Source organism: Aplidium turbinatum, chromosome 16, assembly GCF_918807975.1.
Source record: "Aplidium turbinatum chromosome 16, kaAplTurb1.1, whole genome shotgun sequence".
In the NCBI taxonomy this organism is placed as follows: Eukaryota; Metazoa; Chordata; class Ascidiacea; order Aplousobranchia; family Polyclinidae; genus Aplidium; species Aplidium turbinatum.
Genome location: NC_137487.1, coordinates 13634536 through 13656561, shown reverse-complemented (window position 1 = coordinate 13656561; position 22026 = coordinate 13634536). Strand labels below are relative to the sequence as shown.

The 22026-nt window shown below is 33.6% G+C and overlaps 1 protein-coding gene across 1 annotated transcript; it reads right to left on the bottom strand.

The window, feature by feature from the left end:
- Positions 1–1820: 1820 nt before the first annotated feature.
- On the bottom strand, positions 1821–19386 carry LOC145785234 (uncharacterized). The gene is made up of 16 exons (XM_082596918.1): positions 19347–19386; positions 19087–19206; positions 15831–15941; positions 14878–15021; positions 11731–11847; positions 11143–11259; positions 9737–9853; positions 8246–8386; positions 7321–7409; positions 6675–6839; positions 6120–6213; positions 5569–5709; positions 4697–4819; positions 4260–4408; positions 3510–3569; positions 1821–2974 (listed from the first exon to the last, which is right to left on the bottom strand). Exons 1-16 carry the CDS (start codon positions 19384–19386, stop codon positions 2921–2923), a joined length of 1782 nt encoding a protein of 593 aa, XP_082453044.1. The 3' UTR covers positions 1821–2920.
- Positions 19387–22026: the final 2640 nt, after the last annotated feature.

The window sequence follows — 22026 nt, the reverse complement described above, 5'->3', positions numbered from 1 at the left end:
CATAACCAGGGGTGCATTCCTAAAATTTTATTTGGAGGGCTCTAACACTTAGCTGTGTTGTTATAGACAAAGTATGTATAAGTAATCCGTGTAAGTTAGCCAACAATGTTTACCTTTTTTAAAAGGAAACACTGTTCAGTTTGTTTTTACTTCTGAACATCATGTGAAAAACAACCCATGCTAAAACATAGCTTGAAGTACAGAAAAAGGTAGAAGCAACAAAACGTGAAAACGTGGTTGAATCCGATATAAAATTATAAGTTTGAAATTTGGCTTGGTTGTTACACGGCAATCTCCTTTGCTTTTCCTGCGTAGCCCTACACTTGAAACTCGATTTGCATAAGCTAATTCCAATCTCTTAACTCAATTGTAAACTTATTTGTATGAGCCAATCGTAAGCACACTTGCAAAAACATTAACTGCAATAGGAAAGTAAGGAAATGCAATTCTTGAAATGAACGCTGTGGTTGCAGATTGCTAGTAAGAACCAATAAGCTGCCAATGTGACAGTTACACTAAAATCTCATTTAGTTATTAACGAACAGTTTAAAAAACTCCAATTACAGCAAAAGCATATTCCAAGTTTGTGCAAACGAGATTACACAAAACAAATGGCCTGTCTGCCAGGTCTTTGGTTTTATGGGCTAAGTTATAAGCACCACGACAGCCGTGATTGTAGCGGTGTGATGATCAAGTTAATTTGTGAAAATCCACGTTCGGCTTCAACAGAACTTATAGCAATCATGTTTAGTACTACGTTCTTGAGCAACTTTATCGTATCTGGTATATGACAAGGATTGTCAACATACAATCGAAAATCGGAAGCCATTTCGGAGGGATAAAGTTAATTCTTTTGAGGTCTGCTATTTTTTACAGTGAGTAGGCTACGCAAAAACATTCCTGGTAAAAATGCTATGGCCTAAATTTTAGGGCACATGGGTGGGAAAAGCTATTCAATGCAAAAGCCACATCACACGCGGACATCTAGAATGTCAAAAGAGCCACAAAATTTGTTATGTCATTCTTTATTGCCCTTTTTGCAAAAAGCTTGATTCACTACCATGTAGATTGCATGATAGAATAAACTAACTATACGGGACCTAGTCAGGGAAAATGGCGATTACTATCAACTTATGTTCGTGCTTTTTTTGAAGTTCTGTTGTGAGAAAGCTGTTAAAGTATTACTTGTTCAGTCGAAAAGTTGTTGTTCAGCCAGAAAAGCTTAAAAATGAAAGCTTGAACGAGCCCCCCTGAGCTCCCCTTACATCAAGCCTTTTCTTATTTCTGGGGGCTGAGCCCCCCCGAGCCCCACCAGAAATGCAACCCTGCTCATAACGTGGAAATATGTCATTCTGAATTTTTGAAAATAACCTAAAGTCCTAAACCAATCGTCTTCATATTGAGTACTTCTAGAGGGATAGTGAAAGGGGGAGGGTGAAGGGGGTTGGAAATTGCTTCTTTTTCCCGAAGTTTTCTGCTGTCTACTCTCCTGATTTTAAAAACCTGTTATTTTTACAATTTACATATAATGTTTCCGAATATAGATATTTTTTATATCTAAACTGAATCACTTTAATTTAATGCTTCACAAGTCAATGATGTAAAGGAAAATCTCTGGAACATAACTTAGTATAATCGACTCCAACCTTCTCATATGACCTAAATGGGAACGATTCTTTCGCGTTTTCACTGTACAGTCTACTGTACATCAACGACACAAAATGTCATAAAAAATAAAATCTTTCTGTTATTTTGCATTCTGGCAAAGTTTCATTTCAAACCAATCAAAAAAATATTCAAATTGAACTATTTTGCTTGACCTTCAGAGGAACAAATTATGTTTTATGCAAGATCTGTAAAAACACTATTTTTGATTACATAATAATATGAAATGGTTGAAATTGTTATAAAATTGCTTTAAATTTTTCAGCAGTTACTCCTTAACCATATCAACACAACACGAAGTAAAAAGTCCAACACAGATTTAAAAATAACATTCTACTGTACAGTATAACCATTGCATAGAATAATAATTTAGCATGTCATGCAGCCTATTTAAAATAGTGTTGCATTTAAATAGTAACAATTCTGGTATGCAATAATTGAAGTCAGTTGCGGTTTAACTGCTCAAAACAAAACTATTGTAAACACATTATTATCTCATTAAATTAACGAAGTTGACATAGCAATCAAATACGCAATAAATTGCAATCAAAATTTTATTCAAACACATTACAAATAAAAATGAAGCTACTTTCACATGACAATGACGGTAGGACATGCCTTTTGCTATTATGTTACAATATAATTTATAGTTATTGCATCATTCAACCATGTAATATATTGCAAAGTTTTGAAACGTGGTTTACTTTTGTTTCACTTTGTTTTACAACGCGTCAGTTCATTAACAAAGAAATATTTTTATAATAATTTTCAGACCCGCCTACATAAAAAATAATATTTTTAAACTGACAATAAAGTTGGTTTGACAAATTCTGCATTATTTCATAAACATAACAAACAATACACAAGTTAGTTAAAATCATACACCTATTGGAGAATAAAACACATTCTACTACAACAATTACCTAGAACAATAATATAATTTATCATGTCATAGAGCTTATTTTGAATATCACTGTATCTAAAGAGTATTTTGCATCGTATGTGACAGTTAAAAACAATCACGATATGATTACATAATTGATTGCATCAACTATAATTGATGTGATACGGTTTTACATAACTAATTTGCAATAAAAATATTAATGAGATGTATGAAGTGAAACAAATTTTCATATGACAATGACAGAATGGTATAACAGTTTTCTTCCGATCATTTGCACATGCGACTTACTATACTTTAAAACAACATTCAACAGCTTAAATGCTTGGTACAGTTTTCAAAATGGTTTCGTATTTATTCATCAAACGTTGAATCGGCATACGACTTATTGTTCCACATATTGGTGTCCTGCAAAATTTGAAAGTTTGATTGTTTAGTTTTTCCTGAGGACCTAACATATATGAATATAAAGCTGAGCCGCAGACTACAAAGATATTAATTACTTCAATGATTACGACTTTGCATCTATGTCAATCCACTGCATCTACCTATTAATCGAAGAAGCACAGTAGTTTGCAAGTCGTTAAAGCGCTGATGTTTGTCGGTGGCTGCTGATTGTTGCTGAAACTTACTACTATATGAAACTAAAAGATAAAGACTTAGCTGCACCATGACATTCGTAAAGTCCAATACTACAGCACTTTATCTTTATGTAATGTGTTCTACTTTAAGCCGCAAAGCAAATCTGTTCCATCATCAGTGATCATTGGTAAATACACAAACCATAATGATTATGGTTTATAATTTAATTTCGATGTACCGATATTCTAATATTTTTGGTGTATTTTCTTACCAAAAAGTTTGTAATGTTTTGATAGTTTTTATTAAAAGACAAAATAAAAATACTGTATACTGTATATAAACTGCATTAGGCTACACTCACTGGAGATCCACCTACTGGAATTGATGCCCGGAGACCCTTCATTTTGTGCCATTTATTTTTCTGCAAAAAGTTGGAAGTTCAACAAACAATGGAAACTTGATTAAGACTTGCTGTTTTGTCTAAACTACATTTTGTAACAAAGCTTTTTGTAGTTTGTATCATTAGGTTTAACGTCAAACTATTGGGCATAATGATATAACAACCTGATCGAAGAAACGGTTATAGGTTTATATTTTATAACATTATTGTGCTTATAGTTTTTACCAACCTGTGCCACTGTAAAGAGATTATATGTGTGCCAATCAACTAAAATCTATATCAATTAAAAAATTATTTCGATCAAAATTCTTTTATTCATCTAAAATGCAAATAGAGCAACACCTTCCAGTTGTTAAATAACAATAAGGGAGGAGGCTACAGTGCTTATGTGATGCATCGATCTTAGAATTCCTGTCAGGGAGATAATGAAGCGACCATGCGCAGGAGCGGATCCAGCAAGTAAGCATAGAAGGGTAGGCAATTTAAAAAAACGCTGTCATGTATAATTGGTCTAAATTAATCAATCTGACCTTACAAGTTCACCGCGAATGAACTTACTTTTCTATGTTTTAATAGAGGCGATCGCCCCAATTGCCCCCTCCCCCGTGAATCCGCCACGGCCTGGCAGAGAGACAACCAAACGATCACATGGTCTACATATCAGTTGGTGTTCTGACGTCATGTCAAAGTTTTGTTATCATAAACGCTTACATTTGTTGCGTAAAGATCATCAGGTTTTGGTCTTGCACTTGGAAGGATTTTTGCTGCTTTTGAACGCGAACGGCGTACGATCACGAAAATAAGAATGATTATTGTCAGCACCAGAACTCCACACACGATGACAACGACTAGCAGCCACGCTGGAATAATACTGCTGTGTTATTGGAGACTGCGTTTAAAACAATTTAAAACAAGAAACGGGTAGGTAGCTTACTCGCTTAAACTACATTGAAATGATGATGGAATGAATAATTGTCAATGAGTTACTTGACGGTTTCATGGAATCAGAATGACAAATAATTAAACGAAACGTCAGAGTTATTGTGCAAATTAAACTGCAGTATATTATGTATGGGCTAAAAAAGCTAGTTATTTATTTAGTTTACAGATCGTTGAGAAATTTGTGATAAGAAATTTTAGGCACTTACGATTATAGCAATGGTCTCCTTGAAATCCAAACATACATTTGCACGTGCCTACTTTTTCATTGCCATCTGGATGACACCAACCAAATGGCGAATTGCAATCCGAATTCGAAGTACATATTTTTTCTATGATTCAATAAATCGTTCTTTAGACATGACGACATGACATTCTATGCATGACACGCTGTATTACCGTATTTCTAGCAGTGGTTGCAGCATTCATTTGTTGAAAGCGAAAAAATGCACAGTATGTAAAAGCAGAAACATGCCACTGCAGTTGCTTTGTTGTGTTACTGTAACATACAAAATCGTTATTTGCTCTGAGGATGCGCATTGCCATGATGCGCGAAACATCAGTGAAACAATAAAACAATTTTTGTGTTTCTGCTTTTACTTTCGCATTTATCAGATGAATGTTGCAACTACTGCTGGAAATAAATCACAGAAATAAATTAATAATTGCAAAATAATCTGCATTCTAAAAAAATGATGTTACGTTTTGAACATCCAAACCTGCTTTTGTCTAATTGAATGTATTGTATACTGCAAGTGATGGGCACTTGGTCACATATCCACAAAAACATTGAAAAATTTAGTTTTTGTAACTTAAAACGAAATTTCATCTGCACTTAAATTGTATTACACCAACATTCCAGCAGCATTTACACAGTAGATTACATAAGTATCACTTTTCCGGGCACACTTTTACCAAGAACCGCAAAAATCCACATAGTACGAGCAAGAGAAATCTCGTCTTTAGCTAACCTAGTTTATTATCCATTTATTAACCAAGTTTAAAAGTCAGCTCTCACCTCCTTAAGTTTGTAATACAACAATTAGGTGATGTAAATTGTAAGGTATCTCACAAAACTTACCTGTACAATATCTTACTTCGACTTGTGTTGTGAAATATCCTTCTAAACATTGGCAAACAGCAAGTCCATCAACACTGACACACACAGTGGTCTGATTATCGCAGTATTGATCCAATGAAGAGCACACTACCTCGTCAGCAGCTGTGTGATCAAATTCTTTGGTTATCATTTGGTATGTATCAGATATTTTATACATTTTTGGAAAGTAATAGATGACTAAATAGTAAACACAAATTTAAATTTTGAAAAAGTGCTTTTTAATAAACACTCTTTTTGAAAAATATCTTGAAAAAGTTTGAAGAAAAGTATTTTTAACTGATGCGTACAATCTTACAAAAAGATCTTCATTCCATGTTTAATTTAGTCACATTGGCTTTTTGCTTATATGCGTTATCCGTTGTTCCTTCAAAACTGGTCTATAATCGTTAAAAACTGTTTCTTTTAAATGGTTCAGAAATCTGTGGTTACAAGTGCGCAACTAGGCTTCATTTATGTAAGTTTTAAATGTCTTCATTCAGCAATCAATCAACAGCCAAATATGCAGTTGTTACATCCAGCATTTTGAATGGACTGTTGAGTATCTATGGTAAATAAAGTTGTTCCATCGTCTAGTTTAATTTCACAACTTTCCTCAGCAATATTGCACTGCAAAACAAATAAAACAATCGTAAGTAAGACTTCTATTTCTACCAAGTATGAAGGTTTTCCATAAGAAGGATGGAGGCTTATTAGCCCATACCACGTTACGTTGTCCTGCTAAACAATTATTTACGATACGAAATTAGGCTATTTGTATCTTAATTAGGCTTATTTGCATCAGAAAGGCTAGGCTGATTAAGCTAGTATAGTCATGTTTACTATATAGGAAGATGTTTACCTAATAACATATTGGGCATTATTAAAAAATAATTAATAAAAAAATGCTACCTCCAAAGTACAGTACATTTGCACAGGCCATTATTTTGTAAAGCGTTACATTGCACCACTTTCCAGTGACGAGATATTACAGAGCTATAATTCACATAGATAAGTGCACGTAGCCTATACTAAAATAATTTTTTTTAGGCCTGTTTAGTTTATCATGCAAGCAGAAATGCAGAAATTACCTTATACTGATTTTGGAGGGACCACGCAAACCAGATAGGGATCATGTATTCAGCTGTTCCAGAGTCGATGGAATAAATTAACTCATAAGTCCAAGTATCGCTTTTTTGTTCGTCGCTAACATCCACTTGCACATAACCAGTTGAATCAGAATATACAGTTTCAAGCTGAAATAAATTCATACAACTTGTTATTTTGTGCAACAAATCAAAATCTACAACAACCAAAGCCTTTCCTACTTCTAGGTTTTAGCATTATCTTACAATAAAATTAATGTTTTACACAAAAAACAAGAAAATGCCAGAGACACATCAGCAAAGGGTTGATATCAAAGAAACTGTTCAAAACCAGCGTTAGGTGATTTAAATAAAAATACAATTTAAAAACTCCGCATTGGAACTAGTTTTAAGTTAAAAAAATTAAAAAATTGTTTTTATTGCACCAGAAGCCCGCAAAGATGCTTGAAAAACAAGTTTCAGGCAAAATCTTGAATTGGCCCAAAACTATTAAGTAAGACTTCGATTGTGCGATGGTTCTGGCTTGGCTGATTTTTCCACAACAAACTACAAATGCGACCTGCAGTAAATTGCACCATTTTGGCTTCAAGCTTGAACTCATATGCTCGCAATATAATTCGGCTTGACTTACAAAAATTTCTATTGATGTTTTAGTGAGATCTTTTGTTCTTGTAATTTCATTCTCAGTAACTACAAATAGCTTCCCTCCGAATATTAATCCTGAAAATGTAAAGAGTAAAAGTAAAAAAAACACAGTTAATGATTTAGGCTAAACTAAGAAACAGTGAAAGTTGCAAAGAAAAAAGACATCAAGAATTAAAATACTTTTCGAAATGCATGTATTTAAGCACTTTTAAATTGAATAATTTAATCAGTAGTTTTAGCTTTTTAGTTTTACCTGTTATTTTCAGGATCTGAAAATGTTTGCACAAATGCACAACCTTACAAATAGAGACAATCATCATAATAGAGGCATTGTTTTCTGTTACCATCATGCTTAGTCAAGGTCAAACATTTCAATTGTATTTAGTTTTAAACCAAACATTTCACTTAGGTTACAACAGTAACCAAGGTTGCAAACTCAATCAGTTTTGTTTGGATTCACAAAGCATTTGCAAGGCTAAGTTTAAGTTAAGCTCTTCTTTTGATGTTGCATCTTATCAACATTAAAGAGCTTGAACTCCTTCAAACTTTTTCTGTTAAAACTTCAAAAATTTTATTTTTAGATCAACCTGGAGTCCGGTAAAATACATCAAGTGTTTTGAATTTGATTTTGTGATTTTGCTGCTCTGAATGTAGTAACAAATCAAATTAAGCTGTTTTACTTATTACTTAGTAACTTGAATTGCAAGAATATTCAACAAAATGTTGCTTCTTGTATAAAAGAAGAGCGCAGCATAAAAAAGTTTGATTCTTTTAATGTGAGTTAACCACATCATAGAACACAATAAATCATACTATATTACTTTATGACAAAAAAGCAGTTGGTTTTAGAATTTGACATCGCTACATGCTGTACGTTTCTTCTATTTTCTAAAACTTGAAACAGACATTACCTTGAAGGCAAGTTGTTGGCTCTGACGTGCTGTCTGCATAGAATCCAGGTTTGCAAAGACATTCATAAGAAAAGTCGTTATCTTTGCACCAGCTTTGAGGATCCGTACATGAATCGCTATCACAAGTAATCGTTTCTATAACTACAATAGAAATTAAGTTGGAAGTTTTAAAACGTTCAAATTCTAGAAAAGTATTCTAAGTAACAAAGAAAAATAAAACATTATTATACTTACTGTAATGACATAACGGTTTCTCAAAAACCTACGGCATTGCTGTATATATACCCATCTATTTTTCTTCCAAAATCAGTCCTTTGCGAAATGCAAACGACATTTTTTCAACCTTGATTAATTTAATGTTTTACCTATTTAACACACACAATATCATCTCAGTCCATTGTACTTTCCGTTATTGTATGCTTCATATTCATAATTATTTTTCATACGTTTGTAAACAAACATTATACCCTACCTATCATCGTACAGGTAATTGGGTTTCTTGCAACGTTAAACCAAACTTATTGCTTATTTAGCACTGAAGCAAAAAAGTTTTTATGCTGATAACAAATAAATGGATATTACTTATTACATAAAATTGTTATTTTCAACCGTTTTTTTTTCACGAAACAACAGTGATATGATGAAAAATATTGTCAGATGTGTGCCGAAGAGTCCCAACTCTCAAATGATCCATTATTTTGCTCACAAAATTGTCCACTTATTTTTAATAAAACTAAACAAGTTTGCAACCTTGCTGCTTCAAATACAATGATTGTATAAAAATTTAATTTAATCTTTCTCCTTTCTTTTTAATTTATTGTAGTATTTTTAACAAATAACTTTTCTTAGTTTCATTTTTACCCTCAAGCAGTTCTTCAGCGGGAAGCTAAAAATGAAAACTACACAAACAAAAATGCCCAAAACACAAAAACACCTCAAAATACAAAGAAAGTGACTTTGACTATCAGGTTGTAGATGTGTCGAAAATTATTTCGAAAATTTAACTAAAAGTCAAATAAAATTTTATTTGATTTTTTTTTATTTTGTTTTGTGCGGAATAGAATAATTTATTCAACTTTTAAATAACTTTTTTGAGAAGAATTTTGTTTCGTTTGATTCGAAATGGATTTATGTCGAGCAAGTCTGTAGTCGTATCAATTTTAGTTTGAAGATATTGGAGCTGTAATTCATTGACAATATGATCTGATGTATCAGCTTATTTTAGTTGTGTCCTGTCAAAGGGGACAATTGATGTTGTAATCAAAGAAAGGTTCCAAAACTGATAACAGAGGGTGAAGTATTTTTTTGCTGGTGCTTCTTTAATTGATATTTTATTAGGTCACTGGTTTATCACAAAGCTCAGAAAAATAGGCTACTATCTTTTTGTGTTGAGTTAATGGCGATATATTCTTATTTTGGAAATTGACAACTTCACCAATTTTGAACTTGGCACTTCTAAATTAATAAAATGAGAAATGTTAGGAAACATACCAAAGCAGTCAAAGCCATCTCCTGTCCATCCTTCATTACAAACACAAACGAAACTGCCTTGTGTGTTATCGCACTTTGCATTATCGCTGCAAGGTGATGATTCGCATTCGTTTATATCTGCAAAGCAAGTTTATGTAATGTTGTGTCCGCCTTAATCATGCAAGACTGGGCGAACATTCCAAGCACAATAAAAACTCTTACAAATTTTATATTTTGTCATTAACTTATTTGAAGCCATAAGAGAGCTGTTTAAAATCTTTTAAAAGCGTCATTTCACTTTACATACATTTGAAATTGCAAAGGAAATAGTCACTGTATTTTTTGAGGGAGGGGTGAGTGAAGGAGGTCTAGGCAACCAAATAAGTCGTCTAATTTTTGTTAAAAGAACGAGTAGTTGGATGTAAAAAGTTGTTGAGTCCAGATTTTCTCTTACCAAGAGATCGTGGCTGTGACTGTTGATGGCAATAACTGTTTCTGATTGTTAGGAAAGTCAGATATCAAACATTCAATCTTTAAAATTTGTTTTCACAGAGTCTTATCGTAAAATAGCACGTTTATGCCAGTTAGCCTTGCTGAAATTAGTTCAAAATGCTCTTCTTGTTCACCGTTCTGTTACATAGTTGCGATCTTAAGTAATTTGTTGATTTTCTGTGTATTACGATTGATTTGAATTCATGTTAGAATATTTCCCATGATAACTGCAATTGTAAGTTATCGCTATCGTTGAGATGCTTTGTTCATCAAACTCTTGACTTCTGTTACTTTTAATTTCATAAATCTTGAGCTCTATTACGTTTTTCACTCATAATAGCTTGTTGATTAGTCCTTGTGACGTCATCCGGAATTCAATTTAAAACTATACAGTATGGCATCCGGGATTGCTTACATTTATACCACTGAAGATGAAGACAGTATAGTTTTCGAAACGTTTGTTTGCTGCACATGAATTTAGTATCTTTCATCATAGGTGTCTAAATTTCTAAGTACTGCTATTTTTGCTTTGCTAGGTTATAATAATATTAGTAATAATAATAATTAATAATAACTTATAACATTAATAATAATAAAATATTATCTATAGCACTGTGCCCATAGCAAATTCTGTTTGCTCTTAGAACTTTACAATACAGACGTACCAAGTATATTCTAAAAAGTATATGCTCCTGTTAGTTAGTACGTTAAACTTTATAGTCTATATGTCGTTTGATTATTTTTTCAATTTAGATCAGAACACTATAAATTAATGAACCTTGATGAGTTTGTCAATTAATGGTTGTAATGCTGTATCATTGTTTTTATTTGTTGCATGCAAAAAACAATACTGTATCATTGTTTTTTATTTAACAAAACGTATGAGATATACTTCACAATAATAACAGCATAATTTTGGTCAGATTTCAACTCACCATCGCAAGTGAAGCCAACACCAGACCAGCCGTCATTGCATATGCATGAAAAGCTCCCATCTTCATTCTCACATTGTGCATTGGCGTCGCATAAATCAAATGAACATTCATTCACATCTGCAAGTGCAGCTCGTAGGTTTGGACTAGAAGTTAATGTTCTGATTTATGCAATATACTCCTGTATATAATTTTATGCAACATACTCCTGTATACAATGTTAATTTCAAATTTCATTCCATTGAATACAGTTTTGATAATACAACGTTTGAAGAGAAAAAAGTAATTTTCTTTGCCTTGTAGAAAAGTTGCTAAAAAAAAAACTGTACGCGCAGTTAATACTTACAAAGGATATTATTTTGCTCAATCTTTGTACTATGAAATTGGATGAATTTTGGTAGAAACATGAACAATGATAATTTTTACGATTTTAAAAGTACTATTAATCTTTCAGCTTTTAGTGTTTAAGTAACTTGCGTCTATACTTCCTACTACTTAAGTCTAGTTATCTCCAATCGACTTTAACTTAAAACTTAGTTTGTCTAACGACTTTGATCAATTTTATTGAAAACAACAAAAGCTACAACATACCAACACAAATATTCCCGTTTCCTATCCAACCATTGTTGCAAGTGCATGTGAAGCTTCCTTCCACATTGCTACAATTAGCATTTTTGCCACAAACATCTTCGGTACATTCATCTATGTCTGCAAAACGAATCAAGACAATTATGCTTTGCAGTTCTGGATCACCAATAGAGTGGGATGGTTTACAGATTGCCATATAATTCAATGTTGTAACATGGTGTTTACATGTGCTTGTTCTTTCGCCGAAAACAACTACGCTTTTGTACTTCTGTCCAAAGTAACTGCAGCTTTTTGTGTTTTACCGTACGCCTTGTTCTTATATTGCTTATCGATTACTAAAGCAGTTGTTGATTTAGTTATTGTTTCAAACTCTTTTATTCACCGATTTTGTTATCATATTTTATTTTGTTTAAAACTCTAACCAGACGAAATGAGAAGAAAAAAATTACACACTTTTTGAATTCTAGTAAGTTTACTATGGAAAAAATTAATTGCTTGTATATCACATTTGATGTATAGGTGCAAAAGTAGCAACATCCAAAAATGAGCAAAAGGTTTTCTAAAGCATGTATATATCAGGGCTTCCCAAACTTTTTTGCTCGCGACCCCTTTTAATCTCCTAAAATTTTCCGCGACCCTCCACAGTTCAAATAATGAACAGTGCCAAATATAACCTACATTTGTGATATTGATGGAAAGGTTTAATTAGAATGAGAACTTAAAACAAGCTAACGGTACTCAATGACTGCCACTTGACAATTTACACGCAGCCTACTGGAGAACACAACAAAGAACCAAACACATTTATTCAGATGGATGTGAATGTGATGAATGCGACCGATTTATGCTACAGAGCAAGTCCAGCCGTGGCTTAATGTTGGTTCCAAGGCGGTTTCAAAGTCGCGTAGTTTTGATGGTGTCTGTTCATCAACGTTGAAAAAGCTGACTCGCACAAATTATCGTCGTAGGCTCCAGCTCGTGTCCGAGCATTGGTTTTATTTTCCAGTCGGATGTGACTTTGGAGGCCTAGTCTATTACAGTAGAAAAAACGTGGGCAGAAATCACATTGTATGGAGAGTTGGGAATGTGGATGTATTAGCTTTTTTCTAACTTAATGTTTTATTTTTTCTGAGCCTTTTGTATCCTGTTTTTTTTTTTGAAAAAGTTTTGTGCCTTCCCTCGTTCTCTTCCTCCAGATTGACCTATCACTGGCAAGTTGTTCCCACGATTTTAGATCAATGTTTGCTGGGTTGAGGAAAACTTTAACTGATATTTGTAACTGCGTCGTTGGTGAGACGATCCATTCAACTAGTACGGTACCCAGCATTTCCCTCAGTTTCCTCTGCTAGAAATTTCCAAGACAAATACATCAAAACAAACGACAGGAGTGCGGTTAGGCCTACTGCTGAATCAGGTGATGGTATATAGCCTATTCCGTTTTAATGTTAAGTCAAAGAGTGTGAAGGTGTTCTGCATAAAATTTATAAATTTCTACAAAATTTAAACTTTAAGTCAGAAGATAGATCAGTAATATCTTCCTGAGAGAAGTGCTCGGTAGGCTAGCTGCTTTGTTTTTGCGTTGCAAATAGGTTTTGAATTCAATATAAATTGGTATAGTCTAATTCTTGAAGAAAATACTTCTGGAACTGTTTCAACAGATTCGACAAACGTTTAATAATCAAAGGCTTAATAACATTTGATTTTACATTTTTGTTAACCAAACACTTTTGAGTAAAGGAGAACATTTCAAATGAATCCTTTTCAACTTTTTGTTTACAGACGTTTAATTTGTAGATGAACGCTTTAATTTTAGATTTCAATGTAAAAACATAGATGTTTTCTCTATGGAGGGACAACTTAAGCTCGTTCAGTTTTTTAAGCAAATCTGATAAATAGTAGGCTATAACTTCAAGAACCAGATGTCATTGCGAAAATGGTGGGCAAAGTCTGGATCTTTTTCTTTAGAAAAATCACGACTTCAATTTTCAACACTAATAATCTTTTTAGCTTTAACTTTTAAAAGCCATGTTACTTCACATTGCAATAAAAGGGTTTTAAATTCCCATTCCGTTTTACCACATCAATTTGCAAAAATAGGCGTACTGAATGTTCGACTCTCAATACAGTTAATGACTTGCACAGAAGTGTTAATATTCAGTACTTTGAGTAAAATTGGTACACTCTTTGCGACCCCTGAAGCTCTTTACGCGACCCCTTGCGGGGTCGCGACCCCCAGTTTGGGAAGCCCTGGTCTATATGATAGTCAACAGTATATGATATGGCAATGGGAAGGCGTTGGCTTTCCAATAATGCAAACCAATCGAATTAGTTTAAATTGAGCATTGTTTTTTTATGTGTTGAGAGGCGTGATATGACAATTCATCGAACGACAATTAATTGAAAGGCATTTTATTGAACGACTGAGTATTATTACAGAATGAAAAACTATTAACTAGCAGAACTAGCATAATTTAACAGAGAAACACTTTTGTTCTACTTAATTTTTTACAACTGTAACTTTTTTCGTTTACCTTTTGAACATCGTCTTGTACTGTAGTTAATGATTAGTACTATTACTATAAATACTAAAACATGCGAAGACTGTTACTATAAATGCATCAAACAAAATTTGCAGCGTCGACCGTTTTTAAGACCAAGTATTTAATTCACAAACAAACGTACACTGACTCACATCAGAGTAGCATAACATTTTGTCTATTTTTCAAAGACAAATTATTTTAGAAACCAAATTTTTTTTGGGAGACTACACAAAAACTGTAGAGCTGGCAGCAATTACGTAATACCATTATAACAAACAGGATACGCTATGAGAAGTACGACGGCACCTACTCAGTACAAAACTGATGAAAAGACAAAAATACCTACTTTGCACAATGCTACAATGCACTATACTTTTAGAGATCTGTGGAAAGTGTTAAGGAGTCTATAGAAGTACTACGATAGGGAATAACTTAATACAAAAATTAGTATAGCCTACTTTACAGTAGTTTTGTAAAATGTTTACACTTTAGACATTTAAGATTTCGGAGATTTAAAAATTCTTTGAAAGGGTACCGTACCCTTGGGTACGTGACTACGCGTATGGAATCACTATTAAAGAAGTTTTGACGGTAGAAGCAAGCATCCTACCAGAGCATTCCAATCCAGTTCCAGTCCAACCTTCATTGCACGTGCAAATAGAAGTACCTTGTTCATTGGAACATTCAGCGTTCATATCGCAAACATCATGCGAGCCTTCGATCTCATTAGAACATTCATCAATATTTGAAAAATCTGAAAATCTTTGATTGTTATTTCTTGTTTGTGTTTGTAAGAAGTGTAACAACAATTCTTCAGACACTTTATTAGGTTCATATCGAGACAATTTTGATTCTTATCCACAAAATATTGGGACACAATTGAAATCATAAGTTGATTATTTCAAGTGATGCAGTCAATGTGTCTTCAGGTTTTTGCATTTGGTGACCCACCATACTAAACTGTGGCAAATAACCAGTTTATATGACCAATACTTAGATGGTGTTGTCAAAATCTACAAGACATTTCATGAAACTACTAGAAACCCAATAGATCTCATTACTTAAATCTGGCCCAAAAAGGTCACAATAATGACCAAAAGCCACAAAAAAATAAAGATTGCTTCATGAGCCACATACTGAAGTTGATGTATCATTTATATCATAGAACTGTCAAATAGCAACTCAACTGGGCTTTTCCCCATGGCGTTCTTTCATAAAAAAAATGCTTCAAAGTTGTAGGTTGCTAATTTTATCAGTTTGGCCCATAGAACTGTGTAGGACTGCATTAAACCTCCCAATCCACTTTGGGATCTGTGCGAAATTTCTCCAATTCTTCCACTTTGTTTTGATCTCCAGAAATAAGCCTATAAATACACGGAACCCCGGAAGAGCGGCTGTTGGTGGTGTAAAACGCACTCGCTTAACACATGGGGGTTTGGATTTTTTTTATCTGCAGGTAGTGCAGCGGAGGAAACAATCAATCAGATAATCTCATCTGTGAGATAAACTGACATCTTGCAGATAAAAGATTTTTTACTTTATGCAAACGCCATACACACTTACCAGTGCAGACGGTGCCGTCTCCAGTCCAACCCTCATTACATGTGCAGGTAGGTTGGCCTGTTGCATTGTTACACTCGGCATTTGGATCACATACAGCATTGGAACAAACAACTAGAATATATAAATATGTAATGTAAGATTAAAAATATTTATGCATCCCTAAAACAGGTTATAAATTGATCATTCAGAATGCAGGCTATATGTAACTTATAAGATCCATTTTGGAAAGTAGCTAAGTTTTAAAGTTGAAATTACCTGTATAATTTATTAAGGTAACCTTTTTTGGTGTATACAATATAGTCATGACTTTAGGATTAATTGGCTATATTTTTTTAATCTTCAGAAGCACGCAACCAGTACTCTAGAGATTTTGATTTAGAAACAACTGGGTTTTGAATAAAATGTGCTTTTGATATTATTACTGTGAATTTGTATCTAAAATTGTCCATATTTATTAAAGAAACATTTGAATATGTAAGTCATTCTGCACTCTGTTCACTTTGTTTACTCATTGTCATAAATTGTAAGAAAGAAGCATTTGATAAGAAACATTGTTAGAAACAATAGATTGAGTTTCGCTTTTAGCAGCATAGTCGTTGTTTACTCCACAATGTAGATGTTAACGACCTGTTTTAGCATGATCCTGCGAGTTCGCTGTGGCAATAGCGACTTGCACTAGCTTCCTAAACACAGTTTCCTAGTCATGTGCTATGACGAATCGTCATTTGTTGTTGAACATACAGTTGAAAAAAAGTGAATGAAAAAGTAAAAAATTTGGAATGGAAACAATGGTAATCACAAAGAAAAAAAAAGTGAAATTCCAATCTGTCAAATCAAAAGGAATGGAACAACTATAAACAAGTAAAAAGTTTTCGATATCTTGGAACAATAATAAACTAGGACGCAAAAGATGATGAGTTCAGTATACGTATTGCTCAAGCAAAAGCCGCTTTTCAGAAAATGAAATCAGTATCATGCCATAAGTCCAAATTTTCTCAACCAGATACAGAGTATTAAAGTGTTACACTTATCCAATTTTAAATATAGGCTATTACCAAATCAACTAATAAAAGAATAAATGGGTTTGAAATGTGGACATTCCGAAAAATACAGAGGATTTACTGGACCGACAGAAAAAGCAACCAAAATGTTTTAAATCAAGTCAAACAAACAAATAATCTACTAAAAAAGGAAAATTTGAACATCTCTCTCACAGGCAAAACTAAAAGGAAGCGTGCCCAAGGCTGGCAAAGATTAACCTACTTAAACCAACAAACCGACAGAACTAACACCAACATACACATAATACACAAAGCAAACAACAAAGAATCTTTGAACAGTTTCAAGCAAGAGGCAGTCAATACTTGAAATCAAATGCGACAATAAAGGAAGACTGTCATGGTTTAGTGACTAGTCTTTAGTCAATGGGACAGAGGCAGGGCCGTTGAGAGGATAATTTGAGCCCGGTACCAATTTGATTCACGACCCCTGAATTAAGACACTTCTGAGAAAAATTCACTATATTCTAAGAATACGCGGTAGCTTCTTCAAGTTTCCAGGTCCACTTGAATAGTTTATTTGCCCTAAAAACGAGAGTAGCATCCGTAATGGCCACAAAATGGAGAAAATCAAAGATACTTTACAACATTGTAAGAGTGCGTGAGTAAGCTATTCAAGAGTAGAGAATCAATGTACTGTCCAGGATGACCAACTTCATGTGTGTTCAGTAGGCGATAACGGCTAGTTCTATAGACCGAAGCTTAGATGGTTAATTGCACTGCTAAACATGACTTTTCTTGCATAAGCTTTTAAACTGATTTGAGGCAAGTTTGAAGTGATGAATGAAAATCTGATTGCAAATTTTTTCTATCACATCCTATTTTGGAAATTCGACAACAATAAATCGTTACTTTGGCCAAAAGTGGCAATAATGTATTTTTGTTATCATGTTTCAAAAATCTTACGGTATGTGATAGAAAAAACCGATCACACATTGCGATTCAAGACCTTAAATCACTTCTCAAAATCCAAACAAAATACAAAAAATTGCTGAGCTGTGTTATACTTAGCTGCACTTTTTATTTTGTTCTGTCAAATTTTATTTTTAGATTTCTTGCAAACCTATCTGTAAAACTTTTGTTTCTAGAGTATAATTTAAAGAAAGCAGCAACTTACCTTGACTAGGAAAATTTGATCTCGGGAACATTTCCTTGCTTTCCGAAGAAAGAAAAGAGGTTCTAAAGACTAACAAAATTAAGTAAACATTACTTGTATATTTCATATCGGTTTTTATTCGAAAAATTCTTATTCAAAACAACTCAACCTTCATCACACAATTCAAAATATCAGCTTGCAAATACACAAGTTTTACACTGGCTTAAAGTTGGATATAAATGTTTTTAACTACGGTATTTTCCTGCTTCATCATCATTTTATTGACGCTTTTGAAGCTGATGAGTGGTTGTTCACGCAAAATTGTGAAACCATGTTGATTTAATGGAGTTAATAATTATTATTTATGAAAAATCTTATGGTAGTTTTGATTATTTTGTAATTGATGGTTTATGACTTGTGTCGTTTATCTGCAGTTTATTAATGATTAGTTTTCACTTTCGCAAATAGGCAGTTGACTTTCTATTTACTACCATACGGTTGAAAATGTTTAAACGACATACTGCACTTGGGCGTGCGGTATTTAGGGCTTTGACAATTAAGAAAAAATATGTAGTAGTTTTCAATTATGTTGCTCTTAGCAGTGAAGGTAAAATAGGAAAATATTTTAAGAAATGTACATTTATGATCTACAGTATGTAGCGGACGTAAAATTGTCTGAACATCCGCCCATATCTAGCTATAAATTCTACAGCAACATCCTGAGTACCAGCTTGGTAGTGGGGATGATCTAAGGAATGGTACCTTATTCTTCTGCAATTTTGAGTTTATTGTAAGGAAAGTAACGAACTTCCAGATTGAAAACGTTGCAGCCAAATAATGCCTTGATCACAAATAGAACAAATTGAACTGATTCAGAACATGAAAACTAAACTATAACCATAACTAAATTGACACCGTGACATCCAAGAAAAAGAATCCGTGGTGAAATGACTGAATGAAAACGACACAAATAAAAATGCCCAAAATACAAGGAACACCTCAAAATACAAAGAAAGTGACTTTAACTATCAGGTTGTGGGTGTGTCGAAAATTATTTAGAAAATTTAACTAGAAGACTGTATAGGACAGCACCAATCCTCACAATCCACTTTGGGATCTATGCGACATTTCTCCATTTCTTCCAGTTTGTTCTGATCTCCAGAGATAGGCTGAGATACATGGAACCCCCGAAGAGCGGAGTTGGTGGTGTAAAACGCACTTGCTTAACACATCGGGGTTTGGATTTTTCTGGTGCACACGTAGTGCAGAGCACGAAACAACCAATCAGATAATTTCATCTGTGAGATATACTGACAGCTAGCAAAACATTTTCTACTTTATGCAAACGCCATACACACTTACCAGTGCAGACGGTGCCTCCTCCAGCCCAACCTTCAAACATGAATTAAACAAATAAAATGCGTAGCCTCAATGTCTCCTGTCTTTTTAACACGACACACCGGTCCAATGTGTTCTTTTACTCTAGATATTACTGTAGTTGGTCATTCGTACAAGAACAAAAAAAAATAATTTCGCTTTTTTTTTCGTGAAAAGTTTGTTTAAACAAGACCAAGGATATCCTCCGGTAGTGCTCCTGAGCATGATCTTCCAAATCTTCTTGTAATTTTTCAAGCCAAGCTTGTGGACTAGGATAAATTTTAAATGGCCAGATTCAACTTAAATGTAACGAAGAACTTAAATGAATGACCATATAAAAACAAAAATTCCTTTCCTAAAGTAAGGAAATCCTCTCTCCTCACTGGAAAAGAATCTCCTCTCGGTGGGATGCACTGGTTTAGAAAGACAACTTATTTGCTTTTCTGTTTGCTTAAATTAAGCTGTCAACCGTTAGTTAAACCGTAGCTACAAAAAATAGTTTTGGTAGGCTACTTGGTAGAGTTTTAATTTATTAATACACCTTGGTTGATAAATATTTGTTTATTTGTTGATAAAACGTATCTCTGGATTGATTGAATAGTTTTTGTGCAATACAGCAACATAATAGACTACTGAAACATCACGAGGAAGAATCTTACTTTGACAAAAAAAATAAAAAATCAAAGGTAAGTTGTACCTTATAAATGACATCAAAAAGCTGCAAAGTTGCACTTCTCTAACATCAAATCTTTAATAATAAACCAATGACATTAGATTATACTTCTGGATTCATGAGCAGTAGCTGATCTTGAAAACAGTTGGAGGGCATCAAAGTTCTAACAAAGCAAAAGGTTCAAATAGAGAAATAACAATGCAAAAGTTGAGGTTCAATAAGATGATTATAGTGGCAAGGAAACTGAGAGACTTGTCCCCAAAAAATTACCTTGATGTTGAATATTCTGTTATTCACCTTGTTCTTAATCCTACTCAATGTGGCCAAAAAATACGTTAATTTTTGGCTGAATCCAATTTTACTGCCAACATTTAATCTTCTTGCGGTTTGATGTACAATACATACTATAGATATCCTTTAGCTTTTTTCATTTGTTGCCATATGTATCAGGATTGGTTCAATTGTAACGCAATCTAGTAGAGTGGGCCATGTTTTTAATTCAAAACACTGAATTTTACTTTCCTGTTAGTCACATAGCCACAAATCCGCTGCTAATTTGAAATATGGGTGCGAAGTGCCCGACACCGCCTGTTAAGTTAGTAATACAATGGGATTGAGCAAACCAGAAGATTTGAAAAACTAAAACATTTACATGTATTTTTTCTCGTTTTTAACGGTGCCATCATTCATCAAGATCCTCCTTCCTTTGGATCCTGGACTTGTTATAAGTAGGCAAATTAGCTAAGCAAAATCAGGTGAGTAACTATTGCTCGCTTGGTGCAGCAATTTATCCCCGGCCTATCTGCAGTTATTGTATTGGTAGAAGTATTCTGTCATCAACCCAGGTGCATAATGATTTGCCTACATCAACACATGGCCACCTGGAGATGTGGCCTGATTTGTCACATTTTGCAGATTTTGATTACAGCTACTGCTAGTGCTTGACTGACATTTTTTGAGATGTTTTTACTTTTTGCGGTTTCCTAACGACAAAAAACTTTTTTGTTGCCTTGGGGAAGTAGTAGCAAATGAGAAAAAGTAAGTTGAAAAACGCAAAATCAGACTGTTATTGAAAATTAACAGTCTGACTAAAATCTACAAAATCAAATTTTCTTTGTTTTTCAACATGTGAGGATGTTAAAACCTATTGTGTCATCTTGGGAAAAGAATAAAGAAATCGTAAAAATCTAATTTTTAGAAAAATTTATTTAAACGTTCGCCCAAAGTTAGAAAAACCTGGAAATTTCTGCAAAATGTGACAAATCAGGCCGTATCTTTAGGTGGCCATGATCAACAGTAGTATTTTTGGTTTACACAGTAGTTTTATAGTATGCCTAATCTGCTTTGGTTGGACAAGGAAGTGACTTGTGTTTTTTTTATTTAATAGAAGTTTTGTTCGTGATCTGCACATCAATTTGCGTATGACTTTACAAAAGTTTATAATTTATTTAAATTTGCAACACAAAAAGTATAACTCATTATAGTAATATTTTGCATCTGCATCTCCCTAAAATGCAATATAAGTTTAATTTGTCTTTATGACTTATGACTAGAATAAATGATTTAATCGCCTCCAGTCCATATACAGTGAATCATAAAGTTCCTGATAGTGCAAACTAACTGCGCCTTTCTAAACAATAGTTTTAAACTTATAACGCAGAGAAATGACATTCTACATTTTTGAAACCAACTGTCTTCATGTTGGGTAGTGAGTCTTTCTAGTAGTGAGTTGGGTAGTGAGTCCTTCGTCGGGTAGTGTGTCGGGTCCTTCTAGAGGGGTAGTGAAAGGGGGGGGGGGGTGGCTAATTTTTTTTAAATTTTCTGCTCGCTACTCTCCTGATTTCAGAAACCTATTATTGTTACAATTTACATATAATGTTTCTGAATATAGATATTTTTTTAATTTAAACTGAATCACTAATTTCATGGACACGTCAATATATAAAGGAAAAATTCTGGAACATAACCTATTATAAATCGACTCCGATCCTC

Bases quoted from the DNA above. Each gene is read 5' to 3' on its own strand.
- LOC145785234 (XM_082596918.1), bottom strand. From the start codon at position 19,386: ATGTTTGAAGGTTGGGCTGGAGGAGGCACCGTCTGCACTG. The intron at 11,848-14,877 runs GTAGGATGCTTG...TTCGTTTTGCAG, and splicing joins AACTGGATTGGAATGCTCTG to ACATAGATGAATGTACCGAA. The intron at 6,840-7,320 runs GTAAGTCAAGCC...AATTTATTTCAG, and splicing joins AAACATCAATAGAAATTTTT to CTTGAAACTGTATATTCTGA.